The 18,871-nt window shown below is 44.3% G+C and overlaps 1 protein-coding gene across 1 annotated transcript in view; it reads left to right on the top strand.

Moving 5' to 3' along the window:
• The window catches only part of JAK3 (Janus kinase 3), a 262,203-nt gene that overhangs the window by 188,898 nt on the left and 54,434 nt on the right, over positions 1–18,871 (top strand). The window contains exons 13-14 of the mRNA XM_040417463.1: positions 2,188–2,272; positions 3,552–3,685. Of these exons, the coding sequence (XP_040273397.1) occupies positions 2,188–2,272; positions 3,552–3,685 (219 nt within the window). The remainder of the gene's footprint in view (positions 1–2,187; positions 2,273–3,551; positions 3,686–18,871) is intronic.

Below are 18,871 nucleotides of genomic sequence, written 5' to 3'. Positions count from 1 at the left end.
AACCCTGTTAATGGCTGTATCAAACAGCACCAGGGCCGTCTTTAATATTGATTGGACCCTGGGCAAAAATTTACTTTGGCCCCCTGGATCCCGCCTTCCCACACCTTAGCAGGCAATCACGTCCTCCACCACAACACACACACAAAAAATCAACACATCTGGTAGAGTACAGTGAATGACTGTAAATACTTCCAGTTCTGAAGACTCCAGCGGCTCAGGATCAGTGCTCTGGGCAGCTGTGCTCAGGCTGGAAGTGGGCACCGCTCTGCAGGAAGGAGACCGGGGCTCGGTTCACCCTAGTGTTACAGTGCACCCCAGCACCCCACAGTATGCAGTATAGCACCCTATAGTATACAGCAACCCACAGTATGCAGTATAGCACCCTATAGTATACAGCACCACACAGTATGCAGTATAGCACCCCACACTATACAGTACCCCACAGTATATAGTAGAGCAGTATAGCAGCCCACAGTATACAGCACCCCACAGTATACAACACCTCACAGTATACAGTAGAGCAGTATAGCACCTCACCATATACAGCACCCCAAACTATACACGATACAGCACCCCACACTATACAGTACAGCAGTATAGAACTCCACAATATACAGCACCCACAGTATACAGTATACAGCCCCCCACACTATACAGCCCCGCACAGTATACAGTACAGCAGTATAGCACTCCACAATATACAGTATACAGCCCCCCCACAGTATACAGTACAGCAGTATAGCATTCCACAATATACAGTATACAGCCCCCCACACTATACAGGCCCCCACAGTATACAGGCCCCCACAGTATACAGGCCCCCACACTATACAGGCCCCCACACTATACAGGCCCCCACACTATACAGGCCCCCACACTATACAGCCCCCCACACTATACAGCCCCCCACAGTATACAGGCCCCCACAGTATACAGCCCCCCACAGTATACAGGCCCCCACAGTATACAGCCCCCCACAGTATACAGGCCCCCCACACTATACAGCACCCCACTATACAGTAGTTTACAGTATATTAGCATAACAGCCCCTGTCACCCTTTTCTGATGTAATCTTCACAAAAAAAGCTCCACAGTTAAGGCAAACTTCTACAGCAACACTCCTGGTAGGACCTTGATGACCTCATAGTCATGTGACCAGTAATATTGCTAGGTTACTGGCCACATGGTGATGATGTCATCTAAGGTCCTAGAGAATCACAGCCCACAGTACGCTGCCTGGAGTGCCGTCAGGCATGGCATGGCAGCACCCCCTGTGTAGCTGACAGTCTGACACCCGGGGCAGTGGCTAGCAGGGCTCAAGAGGCAGCTGCCTTGGGCCCCCCAGGAGCAACTGGGCCCGGGGCAGCTGCCCCTTTTGCCCTTTGGTAAAGACGGCCCTGAACAGCACTTGCACCCCAATAACAAGAACGGTTTGCTGGAATTACAGAGCTGTATAATAGCAATTTGGATCCCCAGTCAATGCAGCAAGGTGTAATAGGATTGCTCCTATTACCAAGGCTGTAACCTCCCCTACTGAACCCTGTTCAACATAAATGCTGTGGAATAATTCCTCCCTATCCTTTCCCTACACCTTGAATAATCGTTCCCTGCACTTGTAAATAGTTTTTTTTTAGCACAATGAAGTTTTTTCTAGCACTGTCCCTAGCGCCTGCTGACATCTCTACCTGCACTAAGTACACTGAAAAATGGCAGAATCCAAGATGGCTGAGGCTATTTATAGGGCTGTGACATCACAGGGCTGGATGGCTGCTGATTGGATGCATGCATGGCATTATGGGTGATCCTGCCTTCCCAGAGTTCCTTGCTCCATGTCCTCACACATGCAGCAGGCATTTTTTGGAAAAAGTGCGATTCGTTACCACGAAGCGTGAGGAAATTCGGGTTCGGTGCGAATCACATTTTTCCTGAAATTCTAATCAAATTCCACTTTGTAAACTTCAATTCGCTCATCTTTAGTGTTCACTGATGTATTGAGTGCAAAAAAAAACACCCAGAACATTTACGATCGGCATCAGTCTATATCCATTCTCGACAGATCATGCATTTTTAACTTATGAAACATGAAATGCTTGTTCCCTAGTGTATTTCAAATGACATTTTGGTAGATATAAAGGAAATATAATATTATATGATAATTTGAACTTACAGTTTTTTACTTTCTTTTAGTCTTTTCTAGAAGCAGCAAGCTTAATGAACCAACTCTCTCACAAACACCAAGTCCTTCTACATGGAGTTTGTGTTGGAAAACAGAGTAAGTGTATCCCACTGGTCGATTCACATTGTTCTGTTGCTTTCATGTGTGCCTTGTTTTACACCTTCATTTTGTTGGCTGGTGCAGATGATGCAGAGAATAATCAGAAATATATGGATGGCTGTAGTTTACTAGGATTCATTTGTATTGAAGAGACATACAGCAGAGAGCATGGTGCTCATGTTAGCACAGGAGATATAGAAGAACAACAACCATAGATAACAGGAAAATGCAATAACAGATAGTCAACACATAGAACATTATGATAGAGTATTTGTGTATAGTGACATCTAGTGTCATACTCAATACTTCAAATACATAGGCCTACAGGGAAATAAACCAAGCAATGTATAACATAGCATGAAACAATGTTCAGTCTCCAACACATTTATGTTATTGTCACAAAACACCCCATTAGACATTATTTTTGAAATTCTCCCTGACCTTGTGATTAGGTGTGAGTCTTCCTTCCTTTTTGTTCCCAGGGAAAATCTATTTTTGGTAAAAAAAAAATAATAATATTATAATAATACATTTGTCCACGTTAGATACTATTTGCAACCAAGACAGTCAAACTATAAATCAGTGCTCTATAATGGCCAGAATAATATCTCCTATTTAGGAGCTGCAATTTTGCCTCTTTAGATCCTGTTCATACTTTTGCAGTCGAGCAAAAGTATAGAAAGAAAAAAAATCTCTTTTTTGGATGTCATCCATTTGTCAATGTAAAATCACACTATAACTGCATTTTATGAACAAGGGTACAGCCAAATGTTCATTTTTTTTATGCAGATTTTGAAGCCAAAACCAGCAGTGGCCTCAAAAGAGAGAAGTACTATATGTCGTTAATACTTTCTTGCCTTTAATGATCCATTCCTACCCTATGTGCTTATTTTAGAAAATGTAACACACAAGTTGCTGTGTTAAAGGAGTTGTCCCATCTTGATGTTTTCAGGGGATTAAGCGCCAGCCCTAGGTGGCTAGACTTGTAGAAACATTTGAACGGGCCAGCGCTCTACTGTTTCCATAACTCCCATTGTAGTGAATAGAAGCTACGGAAGCAGTGCAGCTTGTTCTGCTATGGTGTTTGCATAACTCTCATTCACTACAACGGGCCTCTTAATTTTGAAGCTCATCAGTGTATCAGATCAAAATTTGCATTAATTCACGTGTGGGAAAATGTTTCAAGCTTTATATTTGGAATTGGTCCTTTATAATTCATGTAGTATACTGCAAAACAATAGTACTGTGGTAACTGAGTATTTGTATTGTTTTCTAGTTGTTATGGTTCAGGAATATGAGACTCTGGGTGCCGTAGATCTTTACTTGAAGCGAAGGCAACAGAAAGGCCCTATACCGATAAGCTGGAAGCTAGAAGTTGTCAAACAACTTGCATATGCCCTCTGCTACATGGTAAGGATTGAACCACAATATTTATATCTTACATATGTAGCACTGTGGTGTCTTTTGTGTATCTTGCTTTGCTTTGCATTAGAATCTTTTATAGGAACAGAGCCTATCCCAGCCGGTCAGATTTACTATAACTTACACCAGAAACTGGCATAAGTCATAGCCCTAGTCTATGCCAGCCCCTGGCTGGCGTAGATTTGAGATACTGGCACACAGAGCGCCAGAGATGCGCCTAACCTAGTAAGAGGTATCTGCCTCTTAACAAATTAGGCACATTTTACTCCAATGCACAGGGGATCAAGACTGATGTATGGGAATGCCAGTCTTGATAAATGTCACTCAGTGGATCTTCTACTACGCAAGCTGCAGAGTTAAACCTGCTATTGTACAGGCCATCCAGTAAGAATCTGTGCAGTAGAAGTGGCTTCTTCTGAACACCACTGGAAGCATGAGGTGGACATTCTAAGAGCGAATCAAAACTAGACCAGGGGCACCATAACCAGTATGTAAACATGATATTTAGACACAGTAACATGTTTTAAAAAAAAAACTGATGCGAAAAATGTTTACGTTTTGCCTGATCCTTGAATACAGCATTTTATTGTGGGACACGTGCTGTTGGTTGTGGGAAGACTTTACTGCTAAAGCTATAATAACAGTAATTAGTGACAATAAATGTTCTTGATAGAATTGCAATTTATTTTTTTCTTGACTGTGGTGCATTAGTATGAAATGTTGTATATCATGGATGTAGGTGTTTTTTGTGTTTTCATCCCCTATGGATAAGGTCATTACCAGAATACTAGTACACAGTTATTGCATAAGGCACAAAAACACATCTTGGTGCAACATTTTTTTTATTGCAAGGTTGTACAACTGAAACATTTTCTAAATTTTCTTAAATTATAATTAATCCCCATTTTTTCACACAAATCTTTCCGCGTTAACTGAAAATAGAAATTTGTGTGATTCGATTCCATCGAGAGAGAAGTGAGAAATATCCAGGCTATTGGAACACTTTCAATTCGGGTTGAATTTATTTGGACCTGAATTGAATCGGTCAGCCCATTCAGCCGAATCGGACCTGAACTGAATTTTAAGAAATTCTCTCATCTCATGCTAATGGGGAGCACTGACCAATGGAGCAAGTCAGCCCCCGTGTCACGAGGGTGTCAAGAGCCACGTCTGACTCAGTTATACCCGGGGTCAGGAAGTCGCAGCGGGTGGCTGCGCATTCTATGTATAAAGACAGTGCTGTTTCGTAATGGTAGCTTTCTGGGTTTGCCTTGCAACCCTTTTTGGCTCACTCAGGGATCCGTAGCTTCTTCTTCTCAGCTGTTTCTTGTCCAGCACTTCTAACCTCCTTATATTCCCCTCTCTCACTTCTCTGGTTGCCAGATATAGAGCTTCCTGCCTGGACTTCTATACTGACCTGACAACCTACATAGAAAATGCCAGACCGCTGGTACTGAATTATGTCCTTTATTACAAAATCACATTATACAACATACATGATTAAAAGAATCAGTGCAGGAGATAAAAGCAACATCACTGGAGGAGACATACATGAAACGGAGTCCCTATTATAGAAAAATGTACAGAAGACATGGTCATGCATATGGAAAATCATACATGATGAGAAAAGGGACATTTACCCGTGCAAAGAGTCTCCTCCAGGATGGCGCCAACCCCAACGCGCGTTTCGGCGTACCTTCGTCTGGGGGTACCTTCGTCTGTGTAGCTGTGTTCCCTGGTTGTTGTTCCAGAACGTTACCCTCCGGATCCCTGTGGGCCTTGGTGGTCTGCTGTTGTCGCCCACCAGGGATTATATGTTTGTCTGTATTGTCTGTCCTCTCCTTGGTGTTTTCCTCTTAGTGTCAGTGGTGTGGACTAGTGATCCCACCGCCCCCTTCACTACATAGGGCTCATCTCAGGGAAAGCCAGGGTTTAGGCACGTGATCGGCGTATGGGTGAGGAACCTGTCTAGGGACGTCAGGGCAGTCAGGTGCCAGCCGCAAGGTGAGTCAGGGGTCACCACCTTTCCCTCTCCCTTGGACAGGGCCTTCCCATTTCCCTCCCTTTGCGTGACGCCGGTCATTACACCCCGACTGTTAAAGCTGCTGTGTCTAGTACTGCAGCTACGCTCAGTTTAATCGAATGGCCCAACCAAACGCAGAAGCACATGAACAGTATGTCCCACTTCACTTTTTCGAAGCAGCTTACAGCATTTTCCATAATGTCAAAAATATTGTATTTTGAATTGCAATAAAAAAAAACAGCTATGTTGCAAAATTTCGATTAGGGGATTAAGAATTTTCAACAAAGAAATTACACTTAAAAAACAGCTAAGCATTTACAGTATTATAATGTTTAAATATAATATTTTCATTTCTGTGAACTGCTATAACAATTTTGTGATTTAAATTGGTTTTTGGGGTTTTCTGTTAAGATAAATGGGTTCCCCACCAATCAGCAGAACAAAGAAACAGTGGTGTTCATTGGAACATACTGTTCATGTGCTTCTGCGTTTGGTTGGTCCATTCGATTGAACTGAGCTTAGCTGCAGTACTAGACACAGCAGCTTTAACAGTCGGGGGCTGAGTTGCTCCATTGGTCAGTACTCCCCATTGGGCTGAATGGGCTGACGGATTCAATTCAGGTCCACAAATAAACTCAACCCGAATTGAAAGTGTCCCTTTAGCCTGGACATTTCTCACTTCTTTCTCGATGGTCATGAAACGAATCTCACAAATTTCTGTTTTGTAGAATCCGAACTTCTTGAAAAATTCGGGTCACATTTCTGAATTTTAGAATAGATTTATTCATCTCTACTCCACATTTGTTTTACTTCCTTCTCCATAATTGCATGTTCCATTGCTGCATGTAAATGCAGCATTAGGCAGTTGAAATCTGCCTGATCCTAATATTCCTCAATATCTACTGTTGAAGTCATAAGTAGGGATGAGCGAACCCGAACTGTATAGTTCGGGATCGTACCGAATTTTGGGGTGTCCGTGACACGGACCCGAACCCGAACATTTTTCGTAAAAGTTCGGGTTCGGTGTTCGGCGCTTTCTTGGCGCTTTTTGAAAGGCTGCAAAGCAGCCAATCAACAAGCATCATACTACTTGCCCCAAGAGGCCATCACAGCCATGCCTACTATTGGCATGGCTGTGATTGGCCAGTGCAGCATGTGACCCAGTCCCTATATAAGCTTGGATCACGTAGCGCTGCACGTCACTCTGCTGTTACAAGTGTAGGGAGAGGTTGCAGCTGCGACGTTAGGGCGAGATTAGGCAGTGATTAACTCCTCCAAAAGACTTCATTCAGTGATCGATCTACAGCTGTGGATCATTGAACTGCTGCTATTCAATTGCTCACTGTTTTTAGGCTGCCCAGAGCGTTTTTCAGTCACTTTTTTCTGGGGTGATCGGCGGCCATTTTGTGGCTTGTGGTGCGCCAGCACAAGCTGCCACCAAGTACATTAAACCATCAATAGTGTGGTTATTTTTTGCTATATCCTACATCAGGGTCAAGCTGTCATCAAGTGCATTTAACCATCAATAGTGTGGTTATTTTTTGGCCATATACTACATCAGGGGCAAGCTGAGCCTGTCACCCAAGTGCATTTAACCATCAATAGTGTGGTTATTTTTTGGCTATATCCTACATCAGGGTCAAGCTGAGCCTGTCACTAAGTTATTCTCAATAACTTCACACACACGCTACAGTGCAGATCCAAGTCTAATTCTGTGATTAAACGTATACCTGTCACCCAGTGCCTAAAAAATAGGCCTCACATTTATATTCATCCAAATCTGTCATTACTGCTTTAGCTGGTCAAGTTATTTAGTGTCCGTCAAAGCACAGTTTTTGTTCTGGGTTGAAATACAATTCCCAATTTTGCAATTTTCTAAATTAGTGGTTTCTGCTGTATCAGGCCTACTTTAAATCTATCCCTAAAAGGGTATATTAGATTCAAGGTGCTGATAGGGTAATTCTCAATAACTTCACACACACGCTACAGTGCAGATCCAAGTTTAATTCTGTGATTAAACGTATACCTGTCACCCAGCGCCTAAAAAATAGGCCTCACATTTATATTCATCCAAATCTGTCATTACTGCTTTAGCTGGTCAAGTTATTTAGTGTCCGTCAAAGCACAGTTTTTGTTCTGGGTTGAAATACAATTCCCAATTTTGCAATTCTCTAAATTAGTGGTTTCTGCTGTATCAGGCCTACTTTAAATCTATCCCTAAAAGGGTATATTAGATTCAAGGTGCTGATAGGGTAATTCTCAATAACTTCACACACACGCTACAGTGCAGATCCAAGTCTAATTCTGTGATTAAACGTATACCTGTTACCCAGTGCCTAAAAAATAGGCCTCAAATTTATATTCAGCTAAATCTGTCATTACTGGTGTGCCTGTATTAGTGTAATACGGTACCTAAATAGATAGCCAGATAGTGTTAGGTGTCTGTAAAAAAAAAAAGGCCTGAATTTGAATTCAATACATTGGCCCGAATAATATTTTTCTTATTGTGGTGAACGGTAACAATGAGAAAAACATCTAGTAAGGACGCGGACATGGTCGTGGTGGTGTTAGTGGACCCTCTGGTGCTGGGAGAGGACGTGGCCGTTCTGCCACAGCCACACGTCCTAGTGTACCAACTACCTCAGGTCCCAGTAGCCGCCAGAATTTACAGCCATATTTGGTGGGGCCCAATGCCGTTCTAAGGATGGTAAGGCCTGAGCAGGTACAGGCATTAGTCAATTGGGTGGCCGACAGTGGATCCAGCACGTTCACATTATCTCCCACCCAGTCTTCTGCAGAAAGCGCACAGATGGCGCATGAAAACCAAGCCCATCAGTCTGTCACATCACCCCCATGCATATCAGGGAAACTGTCTGAGCCTCAAGTTATGCAGCAGTCTCTTATGCTGTTTGAAGACTCTGCTGGCAGGGTTTCCCAAGGGCATCCACCTAGCCCTTCCCCAGGGGTGGAAGAGATAGAATGCACTAACGCACAACCACTTATGTTTCCTGATGATGAGGACATGGGAATACCACCTCAGCACGTCTCTGATGATGACGAAACACAGGTGCCAACTGCTGCGTCTTTCTGCAGTGTGCAGACTGAACAGGAGGTCAGGGATCAAGACTGGGTGGAAGACGATTCAGGGGACGATGAGGTCCTAGACCCCACATGGAATGAAGGTCGTGCCACTGACTTTCACAGTTCGGAGGAAGAGGCAGTGGTGAGATCGAGCCAACAGCGTAGCAAAAGACAAAGAGGGAGCAGTGGGCAAAATCAGAACACCCGCCGCCAAGAGACTCCGCCTGCTACTGACCGCCGCCATCTGGGACCGAGCACCCCAAAGGCAGCTTCAAGGAGTTCCCTGGCATGGCACTTCTTCAAACAATGTGCTGACGACAAGACCCAAGTGGTTTGCACGCTGTGCCATCAGAGCCTGAAGCGAGGCATTAACGTTCTGAACCTTAGCACAACCTGCATGACCAGGCACCTGCATGCAAAGCATGAACTGCAGTGGAGTAAACACCTTAAAAACAAGGAAGTCACTCAGGCTCCCCCTGCTACCTCTTCTGCTGCTGCCGCCTCGGCCTCTTCTGCTGCTGCCGCCGCCTCGGCCTCTTCCTCCGCCTCTGGAGGAACGTTGGCACCTGCCGCCCAGCAAACATGGGATGTACCACCAACACCACCACCTGCGTCACCAAGCATCTCAACCATGTCACACGGCAGCGTTCAGCTCTCCATCTCACAAACATTTGAGAGAAAGCGTAAATTCCCACCTAGCCACCCTCGATCCCTGGCCCTGAATGCCAGCATTTCTAAACTACTGGCCTATGAAATGCTGTCATTTAGGCTGGTGGACACAGACAGCTTTAAACAGCTCATGTTGCTTGCTGTCCCACAGTATGTTGTTCCCAGCCGGCACTACTTCTCCAAGAGAGCCGTGCCTTCCCTGCACAACCAAGTATCCGATAAAATCAAGTGTGCACTGCGCAACGCCATCTGTGGCAAGGTCCACCTAACCATAGATACGTGGACCAGTAAGCACGGCCAGGGACGCTATATCTCCCTAACTGCACACTGGGTAAATGTAGTGGCGGCTGGGCCCCAGGCGGAGAGCTGTTTGGCGCACGTCCTTCCGCCGCCAAGGATCGCAGGGCAACATTCTTTGCCTCCTGTCTCCTCCTTACTCAGCTTCCTCCTCCTCTTCTTCCACCTGCTCATCCAGTCAGCCACACACCTTCACCACCAACTTCAGCACAGCCCGGGGTAAACGTCAGCAGGCCATTCTGAAACTCATATGTTTGGGGGACAGGCCCCACACCGCACAGGAGTTGTGGCGGGGTATAGAACAACAGACCGAAATCTCGTTGCAGCTCTGGGACTAGCCGATTTGACGCACATCCCTTGCCTGGCGCATGTGCTGAATTTGGTGGTGCAGAAGTTCATTCGCAACTACCCCGACATGTCAGAGCTGCTGCATAAAGTGCGGGCCGTCTGTTCGCGCTTCCGGCGTTCACATCCTGCCTTTGTTCGCCTGTCTGCGCTACAGCGTAACATCGGCCTTCCCGCTCACCGCCTCATATGCGACGTGCCCACCAGGTGGAACTCCACCTTGCACATGCTGGACAGACTGTGCGAGCAGCAGCAGGCCATAGTGGAGTTTCAGCTGCAGCACGCACGGGTCAGTCGCACTGCGGAACAGCACCACTTCACCACCAATGACTGGGCCTCCATGCGAGACCTGTGTGCCCTGTTGCGCTGTTTCGAGTACTCCACCAACATGGCCAGTGGCGATGATGCCGTTATCAGCGTTACAATACCACTTCTATGTCTCCTTGAGAAAACACTTAGGGCGATGATAGAAGAGGAGGTGGCCCAGGAGGAGGAGGAAGAGGGGTCATTTTTAGCACTTTCAGGCCAGTCTCTTCGAAGTGACTCAGAGGGAGTTTTTTGCAACAGCAGAGGCCAGGTACAAATGTGGCCAGACAGGGCCCACTACTGGAGGACGAGGAGGACGAGGATGAAGCATGTTCACAGTGGGGTGGCACCCAACGCAGCTCTGGCCCATCACTGGTGCGTGGCTGGGGGGAAACGCAGGACGATGACGATACGCCTCCCACAGAGGACAGCTTGTCCTTACCTCTGGGAAGCCTGGCACACATGAGCGACTACATGATGCAGTGCCTGCGCAATGACAGCAGAGTTGCCCACATTTTAACGTGTGCGGAGTACTGGGTTGCCACCCTGCTTGATCCACGGTACAAAGACAATGTGCCCACCTTACTTCCTGCACTGGAGCGTGATAGGAAGATGCGCGAGTACAAGTGCACGTTGGTAGACGCGCTACTGAGAGCATTCCCAAATGTCACAGGGGAACAAGTGGAAGCCCAAGGCGAGGGCAGAGGAGGAGCAAGAGGTCGCCAACGCAGCTGTGTCACGGCCAGCTCCTCTGAGGGCAGGGTTAGCATGACAGAGATGTGGAAAAGTTTTGTCACCACGCCACAGCTAACTGCACCACCACCTGATACGGAACGTGTTAGCAGGAGGCAACATTTCACTAACATGGTGGAACAGTACCTGTGCACACCCCTCCACGTACTGACTGATGGTTCGGCCCCATTCAACTTCTGGGTCTCCAAATTGTCCACGTGGCCAGAGCTAGCCTTTTATGCCTTGGAGGTGCTGGCCTGCCCGGCGGCCAGCATTTTGTCTGAACGTGTATTCAGCACGGCAGGGGGCGTCATTACAGACAAACGCAGCCGCCTGTCTACAGCCAATGTGGACAAGCTGACGTTCATAAAAATGAACCAGGCATGGATCCCACAGGACCTGTCCATCCCTTGTGCAGATTAGACATTAACTACCTCCCCTTAACCATATATTATTGTACTCCAGGGCACTTCCTCATTCAATCCTATTTTTATTTTCATTTTACCATTATATTGCGGGGCAACCCAAAGTTGAATGAACCTCTCCTCTGTCTGGGTGCCGGGGCCTTAAAATATCTGACAGTGGCCTGTTCCAGTGGTGGGTGACATGAAGCCTGATTCTCTGCTATGACATGAAGACTGATTCTCTGCTGACATGAAGCCTGAATCTCTGTTATGGGACCTCTCTCCTCTGTCTGGGTGCCGGGGCCTAAATTATATGACAATGGACTGTTCCAATGTTGGGTGACGTGAAGCCTGATTCTCTGCTATGACATGAAGCCTGATTCTCTGCTATGACATGAAGACTGATTCTCTGCTGACATGAAGCCAGATTTTATGTTATGGGACCTCTCTCCTCTGCCTGGGTGCCGGGGCCTAAATATCTGACAATGGACTGTTCCAGTTTTCTGTGACGTGAAGCCTGATTCTCTGCTATGACATGAAGACTGATTCTCTGCTGACATGAAGCCTAATTCTCTGCTATGGGACCTCTCTCCAATTGATATTGGTTAATTTTTATTTATTTTATTTTTATTTTAATTCATTTCCCTATCCACATTTGTTTGCAGGGGATTTAACTACATTTTGCTGCCTTTTGCAGCCCTCTAGCCCTTTCCTGGGCTGTTTTACAGCCTTTTTAGTGCCGAAAAGTTCGGGTCCCCATTGACTTCAATGGGGTTCGGGTTCGGGACGAAGTTCAGGTCGGGTTCGGATCCCGAACCCGAACATTTCCGGGAAGTTCGGCCGAACTTCTTGAACCCGAACATCCAGGTGTTCGCTCAACTCTAGTCATAAGTTTACATACACCTTTGCCAGTCATTAAAAGTCAGTTTTTTACTATTCCTTAGGTCAGTTAGGATCACTACTATATTTCAAGAATGTGAAATATCAGAATAGTTCTAGAGAAAATTATTTATTTCAATTTTTATTTCTTTCATCACACCTGCAGCAGCCAATGGCCACATGATTTTAGTTCAGTTGGCTGCCACGGGTGAGAGTGGCTTGCTCGCAAGCGGGCAGCACTATGGTGCTGGTGGACCCATCACATAATCATTCTCATAATTGGGACTTTAGTTTTACTTATAAATCTGACAATTTGATAAGTAGCCCTTAGGCTACTTTCGCACTAGTGTTTTTACTCAATAATACAACTGCCTGCCTTTGTTATGAACGGATTCGGTGGTATTATCTTTAATATTGCCAAGACCGATCCGTCAATAACTCCATTGAAAGTCAATGGGGGACGGATCAGTTTTCTATTGTGGCAGAGAAAACGGACCCGTCCCCATTGACTTGCATTGGGGGTCATGCCGGATCCGTCTTGCTCCGCATCCCAGAACGGAAAGCAAACTACAACATGTTGCAGTTTGCTCTACTGTATGGGAATGCAACTAAATGGAACGGAATGTATTTTGGAGCATTGGGATCTGGAATAGATGCAACACCTGTTTATGTACCTTATTTAATTGTGCCTGTACGGCCTGCACATACTCTGACAATGAACTTTGTTTCATGGCCAATACTTGTGGAAAATACAGACCAGTATGAAGGGCAGACCCAAAGAGGATTTCATAAGGGAACAATCTAGTTTTTCTACTTGGAGTGTACCTGATTGAGAACAAGGCTAGGCTACATGTAAGCAATCAACTCAATTCTTCCCCATCTCTTCCATGGCTTTTTGAATTTTCAATTTAACTACACCATTCCTTCTTTTGACTTTTCCATAACTTTGTGGGTGGCATGGAACATGTAATGCTTGTTGGATGCCTAAGGCCTCTGTCTCTGCTTTCATGATTTCCCCTGTGAAGTGTGTATCCCTGTCACTTTTACTTCTGGAACCTCATATCTGCATACTACTTCCTTGAATAGTTTCTGAGCGGTGGCTTTTGGAATAGCATGTGCCTCTTGCCAGGCTTCAGACCATCCAGAGAACAAGTCTACTCAGACCAGGACATACTCTTAATTACCCACCTTAGATAGCTACAGTATATGTAGTCCACCTGCAATCTCTGAAATGGGTAATCTGGTCTCGTGGTGCTCTTACTACGGTTATGCCCTGCACATCTAAGGCATCCCTGTAAAAACAATTTTCAGCAGCATCCTAAAACCCTGGGGAAAACCAGTTCTGTAAATCTATGGCCCTTGAAGTTATAGACCACTGACTGGGACAGGGTGGCCATAATGGAAAACAAACAACGGGACAGATAGCCCTTAGTGTGTATATGCCAGAACCCTCCTTCTCCTTGTATGGCACCTACCATCCACACCTTTTTCCTTGTGAGGGGATGTATGGTTCTGGAGGGTCTTTAGCAGTCCTACCTCTACTGCAAGCATGGCCGATGGGGCAGACGCTATCAAGGGGAGTAATGCTGCCTTTCTGGCCGCCTGATCTGACAATATATTCCCTAGAGCTTCACGCCTTCACCACAGCTGCTCTTTAATGTAATAGCAGTGAGTCCAATAGTTGTTGTACAGCCTCAGCATTCTTTATAGGCTTACCTACAGAGCTCAAGAACTGCGGCTCTGCCAAATGGCTCCAAAGTCATGTGCTACAGAAAATGCATACCTTGAGTCCATATGGATGGTCACCTCTTTTGCCTTAGCCAGATTGCACGCTGCAGTGAGTGCCTTCATCTCTACCTCTTGTGTCAAGCAACTATAAGGGAGTTGTTTCTTTATCACTGCCTCACCATTTTGGACTACGGCATACCTGACAATTAATCTTCCTCGGTCTTTGTCCCATGATCTCAAGCCATCTACAAAATACTCAGCAGAAGGGTTATTGAGTGGTACACCAGTAATATTTGGCAAACCACTTGTTTCCATACCTATCAATGCTTGACTATCATATTTGTGTGTCATGTTAAATGGGTATACCTCACTGACTAATTTGAAAATTAGAGACTGGATTTCACCTTGTTCTCCACTTTCTCCATATCCTCCCCCTTTTCTAAATCCACCAGCAGCAAGGTGGTCGGATTCAGAACATTGCAATACTTCACTAGATCGGAGGGTAAGAGAAGTGAAGCTTCATATTTGGTGAATCTAACTTTGAAATTTTTTTGGTCTAGCTGTAGACAGGTGTCTGGTTTGGTAAAATTTCAGACACCGCATGGAGCATTTGCAGTTTTTTTAACAAGTTCAGCTGCAGCCACAACTGTTCATACACAAATGGAGATCCTATGATTACAGGGTCCAGAACCACAGAGTAATACCCCAACAGTCTCTGCCTGCCTCCATGGTCTTGGTTGAGGACTCCTCTAGGTTGCCATGCTTATTCATGGCAAAATAATACAAAAGTCTTGGCGTCAGGGATGCCTAGTTCAAGGGGCAGCAATCAATGCAAATTTCATGTTATAAAAGGTATCTATTGCCTCTGCAATTGTTTGTTCAACTTGAGACATGCAAACAATGGGCCCTTGTAGTAGAAGCACAAGATCCAGAGGCAACAATACTTATTTTTTTTTTTCTCAAGAAAAAAGAAAAGAACTGCAGTGGATCTATGCAACTCCCAACTATCCCCTCAAGGTTGGGCTTTGTGACATTCCTCTACTAGTCAGTTTTCTATTTGGCAAGAAAGGGACACAAATGAGCTCTTAACAAGCTCTGCCTCTAATTCCACCAGATGTAAGGCAGCTATCTTATAAGTCAATGTTTGACCCTTTAAATAGACATTGAGACATGACTCGGATATTAAATAAGCCAGCACCTCATCTGCAGACAGCTGTTTCGGGGGGATTGCCCATCACGCCGATTAAGAAGCTCTCTTACAGAGGAGAGATTTATTTATTTATTTATTTTATGCATTTTATATAGCGCTACTATATTCCTCAGCGCTTTACAGACATTATCATCCAACTGTCCCCAATGGGGCTCACAATCTAAGGTCCCTATCAGTATGTCTTTGGAGTGAGAGATAGTACTTCCCAAATTTATTTGACAACACACTAGGTCAGAACTGTGGTTCACACAAACATAACAAGGAACAGACACAACATTCAACGTAGAACAAACATAGAAACATGTTCTGGGGACAGACAAAGAAGTGTTTCCAATACATTAACACACACACAGACAAGTTCCTTGAACTCATAACAAACAAAAGTTTTCCTGGAGCTCCATACACATATAAAAACACATAAAACATACATGATTATAAACTCTCTCCACACACTCAGTGACTTGCTATCAACTATTTATATTTTGCTTTGGCTACAAACCTCACACACTCAAACAGTCAATTTATGACTGCAACACTTTAGCTACACATTCCATTATCCCATTTCATGGTCATGAGGTCACTCCACTGACAGCTACGGTACTTGCATCCACTGTCTCCCTTCATATAAGTACCCAGCTTTCCTGTAACTCAACAATCCATTCACACACAGATATTCAGGGAGAAAGAGACATACTGTATTAAAACGCAATTTCTGGCTAATAATGAACAGTCTTCTTATCTTTTCTCCTACAAACAGAAAGTTATAACCGATACAAATCAAATTATTCAAGACAGAACCTTAAAAATGCACATAACAGGAAAAAAAAAATCAATACAATGCCACATGGACTTACTGATATATATAAGGGATATCTCAAACTATATACAATGATTATTAAAATAACATTATTTAGGATAACATATAAAAGTACAGTTTCTTTTTTTTTTTATGCCGCATATTCCCCTAAAAGATAAGAAATTGTCTGGGAAATAAATAATTAATCTGATTCTTCCTGTTTACAATCTGTAGTAAACAAAATAAAGAAAATTCATGACTAACATTTCAAGCCTTAGTTTAATCACCTACTTCATCACCATATATTCACCTTTCCTATGCTTGACTACAGTAACTTACATGCTGGGACAAAAGTGGATACACTAAGCATGCCTGACTCTTTCACTACTGGAGTCTCATTTATTGAGAATGACCTAAGTCTCCTCAGGCACACAGCACTCACAAGGAGATTCTTAAGTCAGGGCAATCTGAATACAAGGTATCCCTTTAACTGTATTATCCATTTACTTCAACATCCAAACTTCCATCTTTTGGCATTCCAGCCTTTTTCAAAAAACTTGCTACACCTTTTCACTGCATCTCTACCTTCTTTTTCTTACTCTTTCTGGCTATTTTGTCTGGCAGTTTTATGTCCCAGTTCAATCCCAGGATTTGGGTCTGGTTCACAAGGCACTTTAACACCCCAAATCCTAAATTACATAATTTTTCAGCTGGGCTTCCTTTAGGTCTTCCTCCCTCAGCCAGTCTTTCAGGTACACCTAGTCTAGGTACTCCTCCCTCGGACAACAGTTCTTCTGGTTCACCTAGTCTAGGTCCTCCTTCCTCAGACAGTCTAACCTTTCTGGTATACCTAGTCATAACTTCTGCACAGATCACCCTGGGGACCCACCAGGTCTATAGTAACCTCTACACGGAATGTCCCTTTAATTTTTCTAGCCAGATAAATAAGTTATCAGTACACACAATACTATAGTGACTACCTCTACTTCCTCTATCACAATCTCAGACTTTCTTCTATACCTTCCCTAGATCTTTTCTGTATCTTCTTGGGGATGTTTTTCAATCTGCAGAGTCTGTTCTTATAGTTTTGCCCTCTGATTTGGGAATCCCTCTCTTTCCCAAACAGACACTCAGGCAAAACAACTTTCACTCCTATTTTATCGGGTTGTCCCTGACTGCTATGATGGGATCCCCTGTCTTCATTCACTCATGCCACTCTTCTTCGTGGAAGGTTCCTTCATCAATTTCCAAAGACTTCACCACATCCCCAGCATACTTTTTTACCATGGAAATTTCCTACTGGTTTTGTTTCTTACACACATCCCTCTCCTTCTGTCTCCTTAAGGGAGACAGACTTGTCTTGTCACATACAGGATGTCAAACCTACTCGAATCCCTCATAAAATAGGGGCTTATTAATTTGTTCCTCATAGAATACTCACACTTTTTCACCTTCTTATTCAGGGATTCTCATAAAAGAACATGCAGTCTATAGTTATTCAAATGGAGATACACTTGACCTTATGGATTTCTTTAGCATTATCACACTGCAACCTACTAAAAAGATGAAGAATTCTCCACTTGCATTACTTTGCATAGCCCTAACAGATGTCTTGCAAAACTGACAATAAATTCATATAGTTGGGTTGTCAATTCTACTATGGGGCTACAATGCTCACTACACTACGGGAGCACCCAGAGACGCTTACCAAAATGTAGCCATAGACTGCTTACTCAAAACTAAACCCCGGCCTCCATAGATTCTCAACTTCGGGCTTAAAAATGTTAGTACATAACTGACTGCACTGCTTGCTGCACTTGAAGAATGCCCAAAGCCGCTTACCAAAACGCAGTCATGAGACATGATACCAGTTGCCCGTGACAAACCCTGGTCTGTAGAGACTGTCTCAACTCCACATTGGCAGCATAACATTAAACCAACATCACATCAATATCAAAGTTCTTTGGACAGGACAATTATAACATGTAAGACTCACCCAGATCTTAGCAGTCAACACAGGAAGGGACAGAGCGTAATTTTGTAAGAATACATTTCTTACCATGCAGCTACATTATGGTCTGTCCGTCCCAGTGGAGGACTTGCCATTGTTGATCTGAATGGCCTTACCAGATGTCCTGACCCTGTCCCTTCTGATGTAATGCGGTCTCCTAATAGTTCTGAAGTTGAGTAGGCGGCTCGAAGTCACAACACATATAAGATATGTTTCTCATTATGCCCTTTATTATAATGAGCAGTGCAAGTTTTTATACACAGACAAATGCAGTAAAAGTGTCATAGTGTAAACAAGCTATGAGTTACTATGTTTAGTTTGAGATAAGAAAAGTAATGATCAGCATGGGGATAGTAGGGGCCCACTGTAGAATTTGTACTCCTTCCTTCCAAGGCTAAATACCCCTCCAATGTAAGTGCATGTTATACATTATTATTATTTATTATCAAAGCGCCATTCATTCCATAGCGCTGTACATATGAAAAGGGGTATACATACATAATACAGACAATTGCACTAAGCATGAATAAGACGAGTTACAAACTGGTACAGGAGAGAGGGCCCTGCCCTTGAGGGCTTACAATCTACATGGTATGGGAGAAGGACACAATAGGTGCAGGTGAAGTTGGTCATGGTGGTATAGAGGCAGCAGGGTCACTGGTTGTAGGCTTGTCTGAAGAGGTGGGTTTTTAG

This window comes from Bufo bufo, chromosome 2, assembly GCF_905171765.1.
Source record: "Bufo bufo chromosome 2, aBufBuf1.1, whole genome shotgun sequence".
NCBI lineage: Eukaryota > Metazoa > Chordata > Amphibia > Anura > Bufonidae > Bufo > Bufo bufo.
This window is presented reverse-complemented; position numbering and strand designations above follow the sequence as displayed.